The sequence below is a fragment of the Sitodiplosis mosellana genome, unplaced genomic scaffold, assembly GCF_009176505.1.
Source record: "Sitodiplosis mosellana isolate CC-2019 unplaced genomic scaffold, AAFC_SMos_1.0 Smas_scaffold_1, whole genome shotgun sequence".
Lineage (NCBI taxonomy): Eukaryota > Metazoa > Arthropoda > Insecta > Diptera > Cecidomyiidae > Sitodiplosis > Sitodiplosis mosellana.
Window position 1 is genome coordinate 4,543,619 of NW_022595244.1, and position 20,396 is coordinate 4,564,014.

The 20,396-nt window shown below is 35.5% G+C and overlaps 2 protein-coding genes across 2 annotated transcripts in view; one reads left to right on the forward strand and one right to left on the reverse strand.

The window, feature by feature from the left end:
- LOC129568284 (beta-arrestin-2) overlaps positions 1 to 17,621 on the reverse strand; it is a 54,336-nt gene extending 36,715 nt beyond the window's left edge. The window contains exon 1 of the mRNA XM_055445978.1: positions 16,614 to 17,621. The gene's annotated coding sequence lies outside the window, so the exon portion shown is untranslated. The remainder of the gene's footprint in view (positions 1 to 16,613) is intronic.
- On the forward strand, positions 6 to 1,406 carry LOC129568333 (uncharacterized). Its single transcript, XM_055446030.1, has 4 exons — positions 6 to 313; positions 427 to 615; positions 761 to 851; positions 936 to 1,406. Exons 1-4 carry the CDS (start codon positions 239 to 241, stop codon positions 1,007 to 1,009), a joined length of 429 nt encoding a protein of 142 aa, XP_055302005.1. The 5' UTR covers positions 6 to 238; the 3' UTR covers positions 1,010 to 1,406.
- Positions 17,622 to 20,396: the final 2,775 nt, after the last annotated feature.

Below are 20,396 nucleotides of genomic sequence, written 5' to 3' on the forward strand. Positions count from 1 at the left end.
GCTGTTTCGATGCACGGCAAAGAATGTAATTGCTGTTTTCTGTCCATCAATTAGTAGTTTGTTGTGTCACACCGTGCTCATGTGTCAAATCATTAGTAGTTTGTTCCGAATTGGTTGTCACATTTTTATCACTCTCTCCGCCTCTCCCTCGCTCTTGTTGCATCGTGTATTTTATTAATTTTTGTTATTTGTTCTTTTGTAAACGAAAAAAAAAAGAATCAAATAAAACGAAGTAGAAATGAAGACGAAATACAATGTATCGTTGGAAAACACATTTCTGGGTCCAGTCAACACGGTTCCAGAGAGTTTTTTCGTAAGTATATTATTTGTGTTGTGCCATCGATGTTGGAAATTGTGCCGTCCAAGTTTTTGATATGAGCAAAAGTCATATTCGTGATGGGATTTTTTGTTCGGGTTGTTTTGCAGAATGATATGATGAACTCATCCACACCAAGATCCACACAGACTGATAGCATCGGCAACGATGATAACAACAATCCGTTGCTGTTTTCCAGCCTAAACTACGAATGCCGGCTGAAATCATTGACATTGGGGGAAATGCGATTTTATGCCGGTCATCACAAGCACGCGTTCTCGACGTGCGATCGGCCTATTGTAAGTTCTTTTTTTCTCTCTTCTCTTTCGTTTCTTTGAAACTAATTTCCATTGTTCGAATTCTTTCCGTGCAATATGTTATCGATACACACAATTGATTTATTCGCTTGGGATGGAATTTGTTTCATGCTCATTTTTGTTGCAGACGTGCAAAGTGATCAAAGGTCAGATGAAGGTGAAGTGTGGCCCACGCAAATGGACGATTACCGAAAACAACATCATCAAACTCATTCCAAGTAAGGAGATTATTTTAAAAATTCGCCTAAAAACTCACACATTTCGATCAAATTCTAATATTGATTTTCCCCGCCTAAAAACAGATTCCAAATACTTCGTGAAAAACAACAGTCTACGCAACGAATGCGTCGTTACATTCACATTCGAGCAGAATTAAGTGTCATGTTATTTTGTATTTTCATTTATACATTTGCAATCAATTTTATCATTATTTGCGATTCAATTGCGTTCTGTATGTACGGAACGTTTGCACCTACATTCATTCATTATTTATTTATTTATAAAACATCAGGTGTTCGTGGATTGATTTGAAAAACGAAAAAAAAATGGAAAAAATTTATGTTAAATTTATATTGAAAATTGATTATTCTAATTGTATTTATATCACGTTTTAAATCAATCTTTTTTCCGAGCAATTAGCGTCTTTTTTTATTCTTTTCAAAATGGTAGATTGATGTAAAAAAGCAATGTCGATTATTCCAAAGTTGCATTGTTTCGAATATTTTTTTTTTTTCAATCAATAAATTCCAAGCACGCAAAGTGTATGTTAAAAAGAACTGGGTCACTTAATTAGCGATTGGTTGAAATATCGATGAGGATTCGCTTGATTATATAATAACCAAAACATTACATCTGACTCACGAGCTCAGCGAAAAAAAAACCTGTATAATTTAAATCTGGCAGAGAATATGAAATGTATATTGAGAGCGTGCAAATATGTATGAAAATGATTTGAATACACGCAGCACCGATTCCATGTTTGCCATTCAAAATTATGCATTCGATTCAAATGTGTTTTTAATGACAAATGTTTTTTATGGCCGTTGATTCTCGCATTGAACGAAAATTGTTTGTTTTTGTTTTGTTCCGTTCGTTTGGTTGGCCATCGGTTTGTTCAGCATAAATGACAATTTTGAAATGCAAATGTCGATGGAAAGAGAAACATTTTTAGCTCATTACACACTATTATACTATTGACTGAGTGGCTGGCTTGTGAATCCATTTCCCGGAATATTTTTAGCTAGTGTTGCGTCAGCGTCAGCAATATAGTAACATAATTACTGTCAAACATTTTGTCAGCCGTACCCGGAGGCTTTGGATGATTTTCGAACGTCACGAACGATGTTTAACACACAGAAGGAGAGAGCATTGAACAGTGTTTTTTTTAATTGTGCCACGGGAAATTTGCCATTATGCCAGCGACGCAGCATCACAGGAATGCATAAATATTTGTACAGATCCAGTTCCACTAAACATTTGAAAATTATTTTGACGTGTGTTACATTTTGCCTGACTCTTCATTAAATTCACTTAATTTGTTTTCTCTTCCAGTCCAATAATAAACATGGTACAATTTCGCTGGAAATATTTGTCGTTTGACGTCAGCGCGATATTCCGGAGGGACAATAAATTCAATGGTTTGATTATTACGGAACACGGGCCCATCAAAGAACTGAAAATTTGTGGTATCTCGTGCAATAATGCAACTATACACGACAACACTTTGTTTCCGGTTTTATAGAATTTATTCGACTATTTTCCATTATAATCAAATATAATTTTGGTATTTCTACCGTTTTACTACGCCACAAAACCATCCTTCCATTTAATGGATATTCCTTTGATGCTGTAAATTTACCAGAATATTTTGCTCGTGTAAATTAGTCAAATCATTGCCCAATGTTAAAACCATTTAGTATACGTTTGATGCGGTTTAGAGCACTAAACCGGTAAATTTATCATTGTTTTTACTCTTCATTGAAGCAAATTACCTTATTCAATTATCTCGCATAGTATTCACATAAAATATGTCAAGCATGGTTTTTAATTTACCATTAAAATTCAATTCGATATTTATATAAAATGGGTGTGTCAAACATAGATGAGGTGGCCTGTGCTGCGTACTTATTTGTCAAACTCATGTACACTGTTATTTAAAAAAAAAAAATGAAAAAAAATGTGTGTAGAGATAAGGTTGTCATTTTAATGATTGAATCGCATTTGCGTCGCAAGGACACAGTACGGAGACCATCCATAGAGAGTACCTATCCTAAAAATAAACATATATTTTTCAGACAGCAATGGATATGGCCAATAAAACGAGAGCAAAAAAAAAGAAATCGCTGCGACCATTCATCAAAAACAACTTAACGCCAACTCAATGAAATTGGATTTTAAATACCGTTCAATACTCTTCAAGTCAAATGTTTTGACTCGAAACCAGGAGAGTGATGAAAAAAAACACAATCATTGCGGTGTGAATAGCATCGATATACCGTTGCCACACTTGATTCGTTGTTGTCGAATTTGAAACGTTGAATGTTTTGTGGGTTTGTTCGAAGGAGCTGTGAAATTGAATAACAGTCCATGCATTTCAATCGTCTCTGCATCGAAAGGGGAGAATGTCCAGTTTGTCCAAATTCATTGGAAAATGCAATGTAAACTGAGACGAACTGAAACAATTCGATTCAATTGCGATGCGATCACAGGGATTGCACAAGTTCAAGGCAAATGGAAGGACAATCGATTCAGATCTACATCATTTTCGACGCTATTATTTGCTATCTGTAGCACAATTCAATTATATACTCGGTTATTTGTCTTGGTAATATGTATATCATGGTGTCGAACGTACAGAACACGCAATACGTGTGAAACAGCCAAAATGTGCACTTATTCATCACGTGCCATCATGCTCGTAATTGTTGCTATTCAATCGAATATGTCGTTGATTTCTTATCATGAATCAAAAGCAAAGTTGGGCATGAATCATAAATACGCATAGATTGTTGTGTCCGATTCCGTATATATTTTACTAAATCATATCGAGTTTCGTTGACATTGTATAAAATAGCACACTTATACACATATTTTCGCCTTAAGCAGCATTTTACCAAAGCCATAAATAGGCACAACGGCAAATCTATGCAGTGAACCCGAATGAACATGTCAATAGTATTAGGATAATACTTCATCTAATGGTCGAAATATCCAAAGCCGTATTCAAAGACACATTATTCGATTTGCGACCACCACAAAATAAAGGAACAAGAGGAACAGAGTGGAAGGGAAAGGAAGAGAAAGACAAGAAAATCATTTCCTTGGCGTGCCCAAAGCCAAATCGATAAACGCATTTGTCGTTCGATTTAAGGCAAACGGATTGCGATATACACACTTTGACCGGTAATAGAGACTGAAGCTAGGCGTTCATTGTGTGGTATGTATATAATTGTTATTCATGGTTTTCATTGTGTTCATTCGCCATTTGAGCATATCCGTTTGGATTCTTTTTTTCGATATAGTCAAACCATATAGCACCACGCTTTTCCATTTGTGTTTCTTGGCATTGAACAATGGCACAGAGCAAAGGAAGGCACCGTACAATGGGGTTGGAAACACAAAATAAAAAAACTCGACAAAACAATAATTAGCAAAATCTCCGGCAGCAAAAACTCTATATATACCTCCATATAATAATGCCATTAAATGATTTGCGAGAATGAAAAAGGCTAACAAAAGCAATCAATATTCTCCTACGGTTCAGTCTATTAAAATCATACCGTTGGCTATATTTACTTAATTACCTTTGGTGGAAAACTTTGTGTGATGATTATAAAGGGAAAATGAAGGAAAGAACATGTCAAATGGGTTTTATCGATTTGGTGTTCCGATGATATACTTAAATTGAAGTAGCGACGAACGATTTGAATTGAAGTGTACTTAATCGAACGATAGAATATTCTTGAAATATCCATCTGCTTGCACATAAATAGATTGAAATTGTGCGCATCGGTCAAAGATCGGATATTCGATTGTTTATCATATGTTTACTTCATCCTTTTTCTTTATTATCTTTGTGGAAAATAGAAATAGTGACAAATAACTGGAATAACCGCACACAGATTGTCGATTCGTTGGAAATGGTGATGGTGAGCCATGACATGGCGTTCATATAGATTTATGAAGTTCACACGCGATATATGAAAAGCGCTTAATGGATGTATGCCTCGGCAGTTTTTGCGCCGAAAATTGATATGTCGTGCGGTTGTTTGTTCGGCTCTGTTACAATTTCGCACGGAATCTATGTCAAGTTTAGTTCAACGCCAGTGGTCAACCGAGACAGATTTTTTTCCATTTAAGTATCAAGTTGTCTGCTGGCCACTACGCAGACGGAGCACAAATTATGTTTATCGTTTGTTTTGGTCGTCTTTTTCACTCTTGTCGAAATCGTGCCTCTCTCTGTTCCATCAATCTCGGCGAATTGTGTGAGCGAGGACGTTGTGCACGGATTAATACCATGTTCTCCGAATTAATTTATTAATACAAATGTCTTTTGATATAGGTGGCCGTTTTTTGTGTTTATCCGGACGGTTTGTCGCAAACATTCCGAAGATAAATTTAGTTCCATATTTATTTAACAAAACTATATATATATATATATATATATATATATATATATATATATATATATAAGTTTTTCGATTATGGGCAAATCGAGGGGGTGGAATATTCCATTATTTGATGGATGCATCATAAATCGTGCGTGCCATTAATCATACCGAACAGACCATTTGTTGATTAAATTTTTGCTGGCGATTCGCTTTAGAGGGGTTTTCGCTTCGTGTGTATGATAAAGTGTTTTGAGCGGTCGGAGATTCATGCCTTCCATGAAATGGTCCAACAATATCATCTAATTGAATAATTTACTAACAATTTTCAGAAAAAAAAACTTTTCGTTTTGCCTTTGGCTACGAAAACAACACATGGATTAATCTTGTGTTTAAATTGAAATTAACAACATTTTCTGAGGGACGGAAGTTTACCGACAGAATGTGCCGGAGTTGTTGAATGTCTTTTTCATTGTTGCACAGCCTGTGGTAGTGTTACACACCGAAAATGTAATATAAAATAATTGAATCACATTAAACATCATGCTAACATTGACTTCATTCGTTGCAATACAATGATGCTTGCAACAAACGAACATTTCCACAGACATTGTGACTTGAGGTGAAACAGAGGCACCAAATTTAATAATTACTTTTTTTAGGTTAATGCTCTCTCGTTTACAATGGTTCCGTTGGCTTTGTTTTGCGGACACAAAGTACAAAGTTATAAATAGACAGATATTGCGTTCACTACTGTAATGTGGCCTTTGCACAGCTCTGTCCCTCTCTCTCTCTCTCTCTCTCTCTCTCTCTCTCAACGAACAGAGAAATAACACCTGTCAAAAAATAACGGTAAATCATAAAATTGCAAATCGCACCCTAGAAATGATATAAATCAAAAGAAAATCAAAAAAATATTCATATTCCAAAAAGTTCTGTAAAGTAAAGTTAAGCCGAAAAATCTAATGAAATCATTTGCGTTGTGTGTGTATATGACCTATGACAAAATGTGATTGGAACGTTGAAGTCCAATCGGGCGAATTCATTACAAAAACAAAGCAGCATATTCTCGTGAGGCTTAAATCTCATAGTAATTTACACACGTATGTTCACATTTATTCGAGTCATAATGTACTTATTTCCATAAAAGCGTCACAAAGGTAAATTCGCTTTACGGCTATTCTATAAATTGTAGCATGTCAGTGTATGTAATTCTTGCTAACAAGAAATCATCCATGTTCACTAACTTTATCTGAACTCCACATCAGTTGCCGTTTTCACTTGTTCGATCAATAGTTTCTAGTCCATTCATTTTCCGTATGCTCTTTAATGATGTTGTTAATGTAAGCGAAAAGATCAAAAACTAAACACATTTTCTCGGTAAATCGACTAAAGCTTGTTTCACAACTTTACACCACAATTTGCCCAGATTGTTATCTACTTTAGCATGTTTGCCATCTCTTTTGCGGTTGCATTTCAGCTTCGGTGAGCACACACGCACACACAGCTGGAACATCATTTCGACGAAAAAGAAAATAAAGACTTTACAAAGTCCGAAAACATTATTCAACGGTTGCAAAGAGTAGCTCGGTTACGAGCTTATGTGTTGGAAAAAGGGGTTTGCGGACACATTCATGATTCTTTAAGATAGAATTAACCACTCTTGTGCTACAAGCAAAATAAACTTGGTTAAAAACCGAGTAAAAATCCAGTGAAAGCTGTTAATTTGCATTTGGTTTATTGTGTGCCTTTCCGGTTTAATCAATATTTAATGGTGAAATTCAGTAAACTGAAGGTTCGTGTCGCAAATAGCAATAAATAAAAGGAGCCAAAAAAACACCCATTTAATTAAATTTTCGAATGTTAGCTAAAAAGGTGTGGATGATTTTCTCTTTTTTTTCTATTTACAATCGACTCGTTTGCGATTCCATTTTGTATCGATTGATGCGTACCAATCTCACCGCCTTAACACGTAATTTGAATTCCAAATGCATTTGTATCGATTTGTATCATGTTCATTTAGTGGATTTGTTTATTCAACCGTCTCTCTCCTTCTTTTTGCGCTATTGAAAATGTGTTAAGCCAAATAAGATTTGATACTGCAAAACCCATGGAAAATAGTCGACACAATTCTTCAAGCTCGGTGTGTGCGTTCGTCAGGTTGTGTTGAAACATTGAAATTGCCTTTCGTGATCGATTGGGTCTTTTCTCGTCTTTTTTTATATCGAACAATTCAGTAAAGCAACGATGCAAGGAAATTTAGGTTTTCGAACGAAACTAATTGATTCGATTTCCATCCTGTCTGAAATGTAAATAGCGGAAACATCATTTTTTCTCCTTCGCATTGAATTAAATTTCCGAAGAAGAAAAAATTCGGTTTTAAAATCGGTCTTATCATCCATTTTTTTTTCCTCAATGCTTGCAGCTCAATACTTCCATGACGATGAAAAAAAGAGCTGCTACAAAAAATCAGTTTGCCCTTAAATGCGTCCCGATAAATCACATGATGGAACAACAAAAACTGTTATGAAGAAAAATGAATGGAATCGACGGAATGAAAATCTGGCTTCGTTGCGTGCTATCATGTGAATGGGTCTTGTCAGTGTTACAAAGATACAATGAGTGAGAAGATAAAAAGCAGTATTGAACTCATCACGCCAGCTTTGTTGAGATGAAAAAATCCAATTCAATCGATATGGAATTTATGAAATTTGCTCTGCAATGGCCTCATAACCGTCGCTGATTGTCGACTGTAAACGATTTTCGACTCGGCAACAGTAGCATGGCGCTGGAACATTTGCAAACATTTATATTGAACTGTCGATGTTTTTTTTTCTCGGCATTCATTTTTTCCTTTCTTTTTTTCGATCGACACATTTCATTTTGTTTATCGCATGCGAACAAATTTCTTTGGAACGAAACAAAAGTCGAATGATATCGATGCAAGCCACATATCAGGCTCTTAAACGAAGGAAACCGAAAATGATTTGAATTTCAATTCGGCACATCGATAACGTTGTAAAAATATGCTTCATTCGATTTGCTGCTGTCTGCTTTAATCCGATGTGCCTTCGAAAATCTATTCTTTTTTTTTGGGAAACGATGCAATTTACGTCACTTAAGTCTTTGAAACCAATTCGATTTAACCATTTTGCTGCAATTGATTTGCAATATAGCAAAGCAATGAGCATGCCTTCGTTCGTTTAAATTAAAAACTATGCTTTGGCAAACAGTTGCAGGCGTGCGTTGTTATTGGATGAACATTCAAGTTGTGCAATTTTCAAATAAATTCACAAAGCAGATAAAATATTGTGCTGAATGCATGAGCATTGAGCATTGCAGATATTGATCGAAACTCTTCCATGAATTTCCCTATTGGCTTGTTCAAGCAATTTAACGTTTGAATCAAAAGGAAACGTCATTTGCAGTTGAATGGTTCGTGAATGTTTTCCATCTCTCCCTCTCTCTCTATCTCTCTTTTATAATTGTCCAATGATTGAAAGGAATACGTATGCCATTTTCCAATGATTTACATGCATATGCTGAACTCTTTGTAAACTGAAACCAAGGCTGGAATTCTACAACATTCCACCAGAATCGTTCGGAATTATTTTTTTTCGTACGTGAGACTATATTGGAGTGAAAGAGAGGGATTCCACTAATTTTCATCTCTCCACCGGAATTATTCCGAAACTCGAATGATGTCGAATGATGTCGAAATAATTCCTGTGGAGGGATGAAAATTAGTGGAATCTCTCTTTTTGACTCCAATATAGTTTAACGTACAAAAAAAAATAATTCCGAACGATTTTGGTGGAATGTCGTAGAATTCCAACCCAATACTATATCCACTTTGGCCATTGATTCTACATCACTTGGCAACACACACACACACCCAGCATATGCACAAAAATAGTGCTAAGTTCAGAACAATTGGAAAACTTGATCGTGATTTCACCAGCCGGAACCGAAAGATTGCTTGGGTATAGACCGAGTTTTCACATTGTCAACTATTATTGTTTGTTTAGTTGAAGAGTGTCAATTTACATGTTTGAGTACATTTACAGTTCACCAAGTCGTTATGGTAACGAGTCGGTTATTGGATTCGCACTACAAAAATTCTTTCATCATTTTGAGAGTGCATCAACAATGGATTGTCCCAAAAATTCCATTTCATTCAATTTGATGATATCAATCTCTTGCTCTCAAACACAAACTGATATCCAATTTTATTGCATTCATCAGCATCGTCATAGCCACCCAAATGAATTGTCGATGTTTATTAAACAATGATTGAAAAAATGCATTCGAACAAATTCCAAAACCGAAATCGATTGACAGACGAATCATTTGCAGCTACCCTTTATATATGTATGTCTGTGCAATAGGATCGGTAAATGAAACCTTCTGTGAATTTTGAGCCTAAAATTCCATACCTATTAAAACTGATGCAAATTTGCACATGAGCCACAAGCAATGCTCTGTGTTTATTTCACAAAATGAGAGTTGGCAAATACGCACTTGATGTCTAGTCAAGAGAGAATCGAATGAACGCCCGGGATATGTATTTGACTAGGGAAAAATCAACAATAACACCTTATCAACTGCACACAAACCAGTACGACCGTGAGCGATTGCCTCTCAGACACAAGGTCACAACTAAATGCGAACGAATGGGGTCGGTATGCTATGTTGTTTTGAATTGTTTTGCGATATATTTCAATTTAGCATAATGTCATCGAGTGTTTCGTACTTCAAAGCTCTGATAAATTGCTTTGAACACGTCGTTGTGCGGCGCCCTGTCAATCCCAAAATATTGGATTTTTTCGTTCTCTTTCGTTTGTTCTACACGTTTTTTGAGTAATCAATATGGTTCTTCAATGCCATTGAGTTTAGTTGCCGAGTGTGTTTGCCGAAGAAAATATGTTGTTCGCACCACCAAAGTGGAGGCAACACTAATGCATGTGTACCAATTTCAACACAGGTACAACAATGACAGACAGAATCTTGTGACGAGCAGAAGAAAAAGAAGGTAGAGAAAAAAACGCGCCGAACAAACTTTTTCCATCACAATTTAATTGGCTGTTTAAACTATATACGAAAGTAGGCACGAAGAAGGAGTACACAAAAATTAATTGAATATGTATACACAAACGTGCTCCAGTCAAATTGAAAGGTACAATGTTTAAAATGTGAACGACATGACACGAAGACAGGGCAGGGAATGAGAAAGAGAGAAAAAGACACTTAAAGTGAGTTAGAGAGCAACCTGAAGCGTTGACTTCTCGCACGAACTCTTATTTACAGTCAATGTACTGTAGCGCAGTAGGCGTATGACAGTTGTTATTTCTAAGTTAATTGGAACAAAGTTAGAGATTTGATGGTTGTTTCGATAAGCTCGCAGGAATTGAATACAAAGCCCAATTAAGTTTTATTACGAAAAGACACACTTTTCTCTCGGTTTGGCTTATGCGTTCGAAAAATGTACTCTCGATTTTGACTTTGGTCAATTTCAAATTCAGTGGAAAATATGTCCATTATTTGTCGATTCACCAATCAAATATTTACTTTGGCAATATTTGTGTTGCTTGTGTTTACGGTGTGACCGAGTCAGGAGCTTCGTTTACAGCAAGCAAACAGCATTCCTTATGAAAACACTGTGTTCAGCCAACGGTACGTCGTCGTCATCGTCGAGGAAGCAGTTTGGACTAACGAAGTAAAATAAAAAAAATGGGAAAAGTTTCACAACAAAACCCGTAAAGTTTCAGCTAATAAATCGTAAATGGATAGATAGATATCTACTCGAATTCATGCTTGTAAGCTGCGCCAAGAGAGAAAAACCTAAAGCACTTTTTCAAACTAGCACTTGGCCCAAAATCGTAAAAATAACATAAAAAAATTTGGCTTGCCTCAAAATGGGCGAAAAAAAGTAAGGTAAATTCACCTGTCAAACCGCCACGTATGCTCATTCATCTTTTAAGCCTCATCAAATCAAATAATACAAAACAACCAACTTCGGTAATGTCGAGAGATATAACAATCGTTCTAAGAAACAACCCGTGTGCAAATAAAATGACTAACAGTCACTCAGTTGTATGTAACTGTATGTAGTGTTACACAACTGAAACTGGCTAAGTTGATTGAGATCATGCGTTTTGTTCGAAACAATCACTTTTAGTCAGTCAAAATGTCCCAAATTAATCGAAAAAATTTCCACACGGGAACGCAAAAACACCACCAATCGCTTCGGTTGTTTACTCAATGCTGAAAAAAACACGTACACCAAATTGTTTGCGTGTCATTTTGTCAGATACAATTTTATTGATGAGATTGAAAAAAATGAAGGGAAAAAAGCGAAACACGAGCAAAAATTTGATGAACTGGTGTACATGGTGTGTGTGTGTGTGTGTGTGTGTGTGTGTGTGTATGTGTATTGCGTTTTGATGCTTTTGACGGGTGAATTGAGAGGTGTTTTTTTTTCAAGAGGAAACATTTTACAAAGTATCACAGTGGATTTTTGTTTTTCACAAAGCAAAATGTCGACAAAATACATTCATGTTTGCTTTGTTTTTAGTGACGCATTTTGCCATTGGACATATTGAAGTCCATGATATCGAATGGAACACAGATTTTTATTCCACGATTAAAATTAATGAATCGAACTTTTGAACACACAAGAGTGTGTGATGCACTCTACCCATTTTCCTCCCATAATTTCCATTGATTTAAAATACCTCGAGGATTTGCATTAATTTTTCGTACTTAACCCTCTAATGCATATATTTTATACAGTGCTGGGAATTTTTTTCCATGCTTATTTTACCTCATAAGCACTTAAAAAAATATTCATAATCTGGTATAATGCTGGAATTATCAATAAATCGCAAAAATCAAAATGGTCTTATAAGTACAGTCATGCATTTACGACCAATATGGAAATTGCGAAGTTTATGAACAAACCGAATTTGCATAGCTGTACTTATAAGAATAGCTTGCAAATTGAGTGATGTTGACATCGGAATTCGTGAATATCATTTTTTCTGGATTATTTGTGATAAAAATAGGTTAAAATAAAATGAAAATAAAATTCCACACTAAACCAAGCACACAAAATATCAAACAAAAAGAAATCCAAATTGCATGGCTGTACTTATAAGAACAGTATGCAAATTGACGGACAAATGTTGCACAATTGTAAAAAATCATTGAACTTGAATTGAATTTGGTTAAAAACACTCCAAATAAGCAGAAAAAAAATTCCTGAGGTCAACAAAATAATTTTATTCGATTTAATCACGTTTCAAAAACAGGACATTTATTTTTACGGAAACGTCGTTTTCTTGTACAAATGTTGCCATAACTTGACACTGGTTGACCGCACACAAAATTTTTATGAGAAAGAAATGTGCGCTAGTGTTCTCCAACGAAAACTGTCATACATTATTTTGTGACATAATCAATGATTCGCATTATAGAAAGGTTTAAATGAACCAACCTTATAAGTTCACGTATGCACTAGAGGGTTAATTATCAGTATCAATTTTTGGATTAAATACACGGCTTTTGTTTCAAAATATTTACGCCATTCAGTTGGTTGCGATGCTTTCCACCCTGAAACATTAAGCCGATTATAGATTGGCTTAAAATGGAAAGCGATTGGAAAAAATGGGACCAACTTATCGTATTAAAAAAAGTGTTCGAAAATTCTTTCTTGCCAAACTAAAAAAAAAAATGGGACGAATCGACTCTAATATTTTGGATCATTGCGAAAAGCGAAATGAATCACCGTGGGCTTAATGTTATGAATATGGGCGTCAAAATGGAAGTGTTATGTGTTCAAAGTAAAGAGAAACAGCATTTATTCGGCCAAAATCTGGCAGCTTTTTGTTGTTCGCTTCATTCCGTCGAGTATCAACAGTGAACATTGGTTTTTATCTCACACAAAAATAAAGATCAGAACAGTGATTCGAAAGAAGCTCTTCTATTTTCCTGTCGCATTTGATTCTCTCTGTTTGAACAATACGGGCACTTTTCTTCATTCAGGCAGAACAGAGGGAACAAAATACTATTGAAATATTGAAACAATGGGGCTGCTTAGCGCTTGTCAGTTTTTCAAAGAAAGCCAACGGAAAAGGAAAAAAAGTCGATACAAAAAATATAAAGAAGTTCGTCGAGAGAAATGGTACGAATCCGTTTCCGTTCACTTCCTTCGAATGTGAATAATCGTTCTTTTTGTTTTTGAAATGTGTCCATTTCCGATTTAACCATTTTTTGGCGCACAATTCCTCAAGAATGTGATGTTTAATCGACTGTTTTTCTTGACACAACCTACAGCACTACCTTAAATGCGATGCGAATGATTAATTATTTTCTCTAACCCTGAAGAATCAAATCTTGATAATGACCTGACAACAAAAATATAATCGGATTCAAGTTAAGCTATTGAACAATCGGCTTCTGATCGATATACATAGAACATTTTTTTAATAACGAAAATGTTAAAGTCAATGAGTTCCACGAAAAAAGGGCAGAATAAAGTAGACGTCAATTTTTACTTTACGTGGTTGTAACGCCTTATTATCTGTGGTGGTGTATTTCTGGTTTCGATGGTTGATATTTTTGTGTGCAGCATGTCACTTGAAATGTTCTATTTATCAATGATGCGACAATTTTTCCCTTGTTTTGATAAATAATCGTATCATATGAAACCGACCGAGAGTGGGTGGATGTTTGGTGTGGCAATCTAAATGATATCAAATTATGGAAGTTTTATCTAGATCATCTTCATCCGCCCAGAAGGGCGCCCATAGCACAGATGCGTTCGCTTTTCATCCATCTCACCGGGCGACATCCTCTTATAGAATTCATATTTCAAATGAATCCGCAACATCGTATAACATTCGTAACAGAAAAACGTCATTAAAAGTACTTGAAAGCTTTGGAAGCCTGGATGTATTTCCAAGGGAATTTATGTGTATTTTCATATGATTATTTGTTCATTAGGCTGCTACAAAACGTCTTCAATATAAATTCACCGTTTTATTGTTTCGTTTTTCCACATTTTTTTCCGCCCTGCTCCCTTCATTCGTTTTTTTTCTGGTTTTATCTTATTTGCTATGTTCACATCTCATTTTTCATTTGTTTGCCATGGAATAATTTGTTATGCACAGAAAACGAAGAGTGTCTCTTTCAAAACTTCCATTCTGAAATGATTCGTTGCGTCTTCTTCTTGACATGTTATTTTCTCTTTCGCTATGTATCTTCATCCGAATACAATCATTTCAGTTCTTTTACTTTTGTTCCCCTGGAAAATTCACTTTTAAACAATCTGTCATAAGAGTGGATAAATGTTTTTACTTTTATGAAAAAATTTTTTTTTTCTATCTTCCATTTGGATCGTATTATCAATGAAATATATAATGTTCTAGTAACAAGTTGAGTCCTTTCGACTTTGTGCATACACCGTTTATATACATTGCAAAGTGAAAAATTTGATAAATAAAAAGTATACAGAAACTTTTTTTATTTATTGTTACTGTTTCGGAGGAAACGGAAGCGCTTAGGTTAGATCAAATCATATAATTTGATAGAAAGTGTGCGAACGATAAAGATGGAAACAACTTCATCCGTGCTTTTCTTGTCGTTATGACAATTTCATTTTTTTTCACTTCTAGGCTTTTATTAAAGTGAGTTCCATTGAAAATCGAGTGAAAAACAAATTGTAAAACATTGGAGTTTGAGCGTTTCTGAGAACAAGTTCGCGTAAAGAGAGAGAGAGAGAGATGTTTTCTTGTATTATGAACTGATTAATTAGCAACTGGCTTTGGACGATAGTTCTTTGGTTTCAGAACTCTGAATAGAATGTCTTACACGCTGAAGTAACCTGATTTTCCCCCTGTTTTACTTCACTTCAGCTTGATAAGTGCATCACTGATGCATTGCATCAGCGCTGTTGCAAGTCACAACTTGCGACTAACATATTTTGCAACAAATTCAATCTGCGTGTGACATAATGCAATCATTTCTTTAGCTTTGAGCTATTCATGGCTGCTTTTGAATTTAGTTGTTTTTAGCACTACATGGAATGTAGGCTACTGTAGTTGTTATTTTTTTTCCCAAGAAAATTTTAAGAGTCTTTAGGCCATTTTTTTGGACCGTAAATTAATTCATTATTAATATCCATATTTTTTATTTGAAATGAAGCAATTACAATCATGTTCTTGTAATTCACTTTTGAGATAACTCAAAAAAAAATTTACACTTTTTTGGTTACCAATGTGAAATAATGTACGATGACCATTCACATTGAATGTACATAAAACACATAAGTGAAGAATACAATAAAATCATATAAATTTATTTAATTATTTTTGACAACATTAAAATGATTTGCATACAAAAAGTATACTACGATTAAAACTACATTCCATGTAGTGCTTACGATAATAATTTGATGAGAAACATCAAATTAATTAAACGAGTTAAATTTACAAGCTTCAAGAACGCAGAGCGGAGCGAAGCGGCGATCTGTGGTCTTGTTTTGTCCTACATAAAGAATAATTTTTACATATATGTTGATATGGATGCAGCAACAGTTTGAAATGTTGACAATGGGTAAAAATGGGAAAAGGAATTTCAAACGAAGTGAATTTATCCTTGTTACGCATGTCTAGAGATGATCATACTAAAGAAGAAGAAAAAAGAATGTGAATGTGCGGTTCCTTTTGGTAATGAATGAGGTCGTTCAAGGGGATGCTGATCTTATCTCTCACGAAAGATACGCACTTCAAGCCAGTGTTGTTTTTTTTTATTAGGATTATAATAATGTGGTCAACGGCAGAATATCAATGGAATTGTCCAAATAGACGGTTTTGAAATTCAAGATGCGCACTATGAGAATGAGGCTCTAGTGAGTGCACTTGAATGCTATGTTTTAATTTCGACGCAATTTGAGCCATTGTTAAAAGAATTCACTTCATCCAGGACAATGATAAATAAGAAAGAAACAAAAAGCATAATGCAGTCATTTGTTTGGGCATTGTATCGATTCACTGCGCTCCCCAACTACAATATGAATATTGTGTACATTTAGTGTATTGTTTATATTGCGCTCCTCTCAATTCATGTCGTTCATCATGAACATCAATGTATAGACATAAAATTTGTGCACGCAAAACACATCTCGTTTTTCTCCGAATTCCCACTTCGAAGCAAACAAAAACCAAGCAACGGAATCACGTGCATTACACAATCTTATGGTACATATAAGCCAATTGACGTTCCACTAAAAACGAAATCCATCCGCCATTTGCGCACGATACGACGGCAATAAGAAGTGAAATTGTAATTACTGTTTGTCATTCAAATGCTTACGTTATTTTCTGTTGCTATTATCGTTGTAGCCGTATCGAATTCGGTCATTGACGGTTGGTTTACAATGCGTTTGGTCAATCAAACACAAATTCGCACACTATACTCGTTGTCGCATACTCACAAAAAGATAATGTTTATGATTTGATTTTCGTCTGGACTAGACTCAAAGTTGGAAATAGTTTCTAGTTTTATTTCGGATTTTTTGTTCCACATTGACTTCACAATCTTCACTTATAGTTCACTATATTTATTTACGTCTAATGCAATACAATTCACTTAGATAATGGGTTTGTTTTCATCTTAAGTGATGATTCTCATCACGACAACACAAAATAATAATGCACTCGATTACAATCGATCGATTTCTAGTTTTCTAGCATTCCATTTTCACTTCAGCTGTATTCTGCTTATTCACTGAATTCAAACTGAGATAGGAATACCATGGATTGCGTCGATTGTTTATTGTATAAATAAAAGTGATTATTTATTATTGCCTCAACAAAAACATTTTCACGTTGGAATTTGATTAAGTTTTCCTCGTTCTGTTTCCAAAATTCGAAATGTAATGTTTGCAACGCAAATGAACAACACACTAACAAGCACTCCAAACACATGAAAATCCGTTACGATAACGTAATTTGATTCAAAAACACTTTTCACACAATCATCCATAAAAAATGAACATAATTTTTTTTCGTCGTTTGCATTAAATGTTCATATATTCAATTGTAATAGTGCAATGCGTTTGTCTAATTCAGCGGAAAGCGATGGAAAATGGATATTGCACTATGATAAGATTTTCAATTGGGATTTCCAGTGAGGAAACAACTTCAACACATATCAAACTCTACTAACGATAATTTAAATGTACATTGTACATGTATGCACCACATAAATATAATTCGGTGATGATTTGGGCGAATTCTGTGCTCCACGTGATTTGGTGAACTCCGTACAATGGATATTTATGTATATCATGTCGGGAAGGGAATCTAACATCGACTGAACGGAAAATCCCTGCAACATACAATTTTATACGCGGTGATGGTGAATGTGTCGACGAAGTGTCGATGTGGAAAAGGGGAAATGCTGGGGCATGGAGAATGCATGATATTCAACAGTGAACGACAACAGTTGTCGGTCCAACCAAATAAAACAAACTGTTGAACGTTACTGTGTGAAAAGCGGAAAATTCATTCCCCACTCTATTTTTAACCAAGGTTTTCCCCGTTTAGCGGACAATCCATCGACAACAGTCGCTTTGATTGGTCTCACTTTAAAAGTAAACACAATGCAAATAGTGAGCATTTTCCAACGAACATTTCAATTAATCGGAACGCTCTGTTGTTTACCTGGCCTAAATGCTGTTATCTTTGGCCCAAACCGAATTTAATCGGCATTTAATGATGACGCAAGTAGCGTGACAAGACATTTGCATTGCAAATAATCTGCATATCGCGTGTAACCTTCATAATATCCCGCCGCTTTCACCAGCTGCCACTTGCTTTTTCGAATCAATGACGTCACATCCACCATATTCACCAGCACTCGATATTCAATTTTACATTTACATACTTCATGCCGTGTTTCTTCTTCAATTAAACCAACGTCGTTACGTTCGATTCGGGGGCATGTTGCGACTGCTGTGAATTTGGCGTAAAATTAGTGAATATTACAAAGCAACTTTCGGCGTAGCGGTATGGATGGTTGATGTTGTTGTCATGTGAGAAAATCATTGGATTGAGAACGCGAAGGATGATATATATCATCTGAATACATATAAAATATGCAAAAGTTTTACTTTATATTCCGATAAAGAAAGAGCAATTAGGTTTTTGCCCAACATACGTACACATTTGATTCATTCACTGTTTCTACTTCCATTTATGGATGGCATTTCACATAAGACACAACCATAAAAAACGTTTTAAAGTTTTTCAATTACAATTTCATGTCGTTAGCGACAAAACCATTTCACTGCTGTAGTACGTGTTTAAAGATAGACATCATAAGAATAACAAACCAAAAACCCGGCTCAAACTTTTATTGCAGCGTTAAATGTAATTGCCGGTTGGTTGGTGTGCGCACGTATGACGAGAGAGAAGAAGAGAACAGTGCCTGGTTTGTGTGTGTATGCTTCGATAATTTGCAGCTTATGAACGTATGAATTAATTGGCAACGCGGTGAAATCTTAGTCTGATGTGAGCACGCTTCAATTACGTCTGCCGCACACTTGCTACACTCTTTACTCTTCGCTTGTATTTCATTTTTGGCCATAGAATAAATATGTACATTGTACATCATTAGCAAAATGTAGTCCATTTGTCGAATTCAAACGACTTCCTTGTGGTAGTTGTATGTGCGGAGCGGCGCAAAGCATCAAAGACATTGAGATTTCCCAAAATCAAATGCACACGCAAACAAATAGACTTGAACATGAAACTCGAGTTTCAGTGGAATCGAAATGACGTATGTTTACGAGTTGTCAATCTGTTCGTTTTTTCTGTTGGCTTCGAAAGTGGCAAGTGGAAATGTGGTTTTGTTTGGATTGCAATGGTTTTTCAAAAACTCAGCGAAAATGGATTTCACATGTTCTCGTAATTTAGAGATACTAAAACTCATAAATGCTCTGGCTTTTGCTACTATCAACAAGCACACATGCTCATTTCGTGTTTGAATGTGAAATATGGCTGAAATTTCAGACGCGCTCTCCATATTGAGTTTTATTTTTCATTAGTTTACATACGAGTTAATTGGCAGGGATTGCATTACAAAACAAACATTTGCTTGTTTCACGGTTTTAAAATCCGAAAACTCCGCTCACGGGATGAAACTGTTTTTCCACTGTGAAAAGCGTGCAAATGAAATACAATTCATGCTACCACAGACTCATCACACATACACTGATTCTATCCAAGCCTGTTTGACGGTGTTATTCAATACACGTAACAGTTGAAGCATGCTATAAGCTATTATTGCTGTTGATACGAATTGGTCAAGGTCGTCTCGCATCATTTTTTGGCAGCTGGAAATTCTCCTTGCAAAGCATTTACCATGCACATCAAACCAAATTTCTCCCGTAAATCGGATCATCAGATGAAATGTCGGTCTTAATCGCATTAATTTCACGTGTAAAATGGCCCGCAATATTCTTCTCGAATCAATTGCATATGTAACATGAAAATTGATGATGGACAAAATGATGCGGTATTTCGGCATCAACGTATTTTTGTCGCACAGTCGACTTTTTGGGTTGACTTTGTTTTTCGCTAGGTTTTTTCGTGTGAATTCGATTAAGAATAATCAAATAAGTTCTATGAAGGTCAAATTAGAGCCACAGGTAAATTCCATAGCATTCCTTCAACAATTAATTTCCCTTTTTTTCTTATGCAATCGATGCGAGTCTTCTCAAGTGATGATTCTCTCAATTATTTGCAAATAATCGTCTTTCCGTCGATTGTCGTGAAGAAGAGGTAATGTGAAACGTAAAGAACCGGTGTTTGTGTGTGTGATACTAAGAAAACGAAGCACATTGCCCTCTGAGGTGTATTCACTTGGAAAATATGATTGAAATAATTTGTGGGCGAACGAATAAAGGGTTATTCATTTTCAAAATATAACTCAGATCACGGTGATGAAGCTAAAACAACAATAACACGTATTTCCAATGTAAACATAAGACGTAAAGCTTACTGACACGACGCTTGTGGTGATAGTTGGAAAATTTCAATCACATAAGCGTATGCATGGCCAATAATCAAGGAGCCATTCGCGCAAACCGTA

Coding starts and splice junctions, on each gene's coding strand:
- LOC129568333 (XM_055446030.1), top strand. CDS start 239: ATGAAGACGAAATACAATGTATCGTTGGAAAACACATTTCTGGGTCCA. Junction 314..426: donor CGGTTCCAGAGAGTTTTTTC/GTAAGTATATTA, acceptor GTTGTTTTGCAG/AATGATATGATGAACTCATC. Junction 852..935: donor CATCATCAAACTCATTCCAA/GTAAGGAGATTA, acceptor GCCTAAAAACAG/ATTCCAAATACTTCGTGAAA.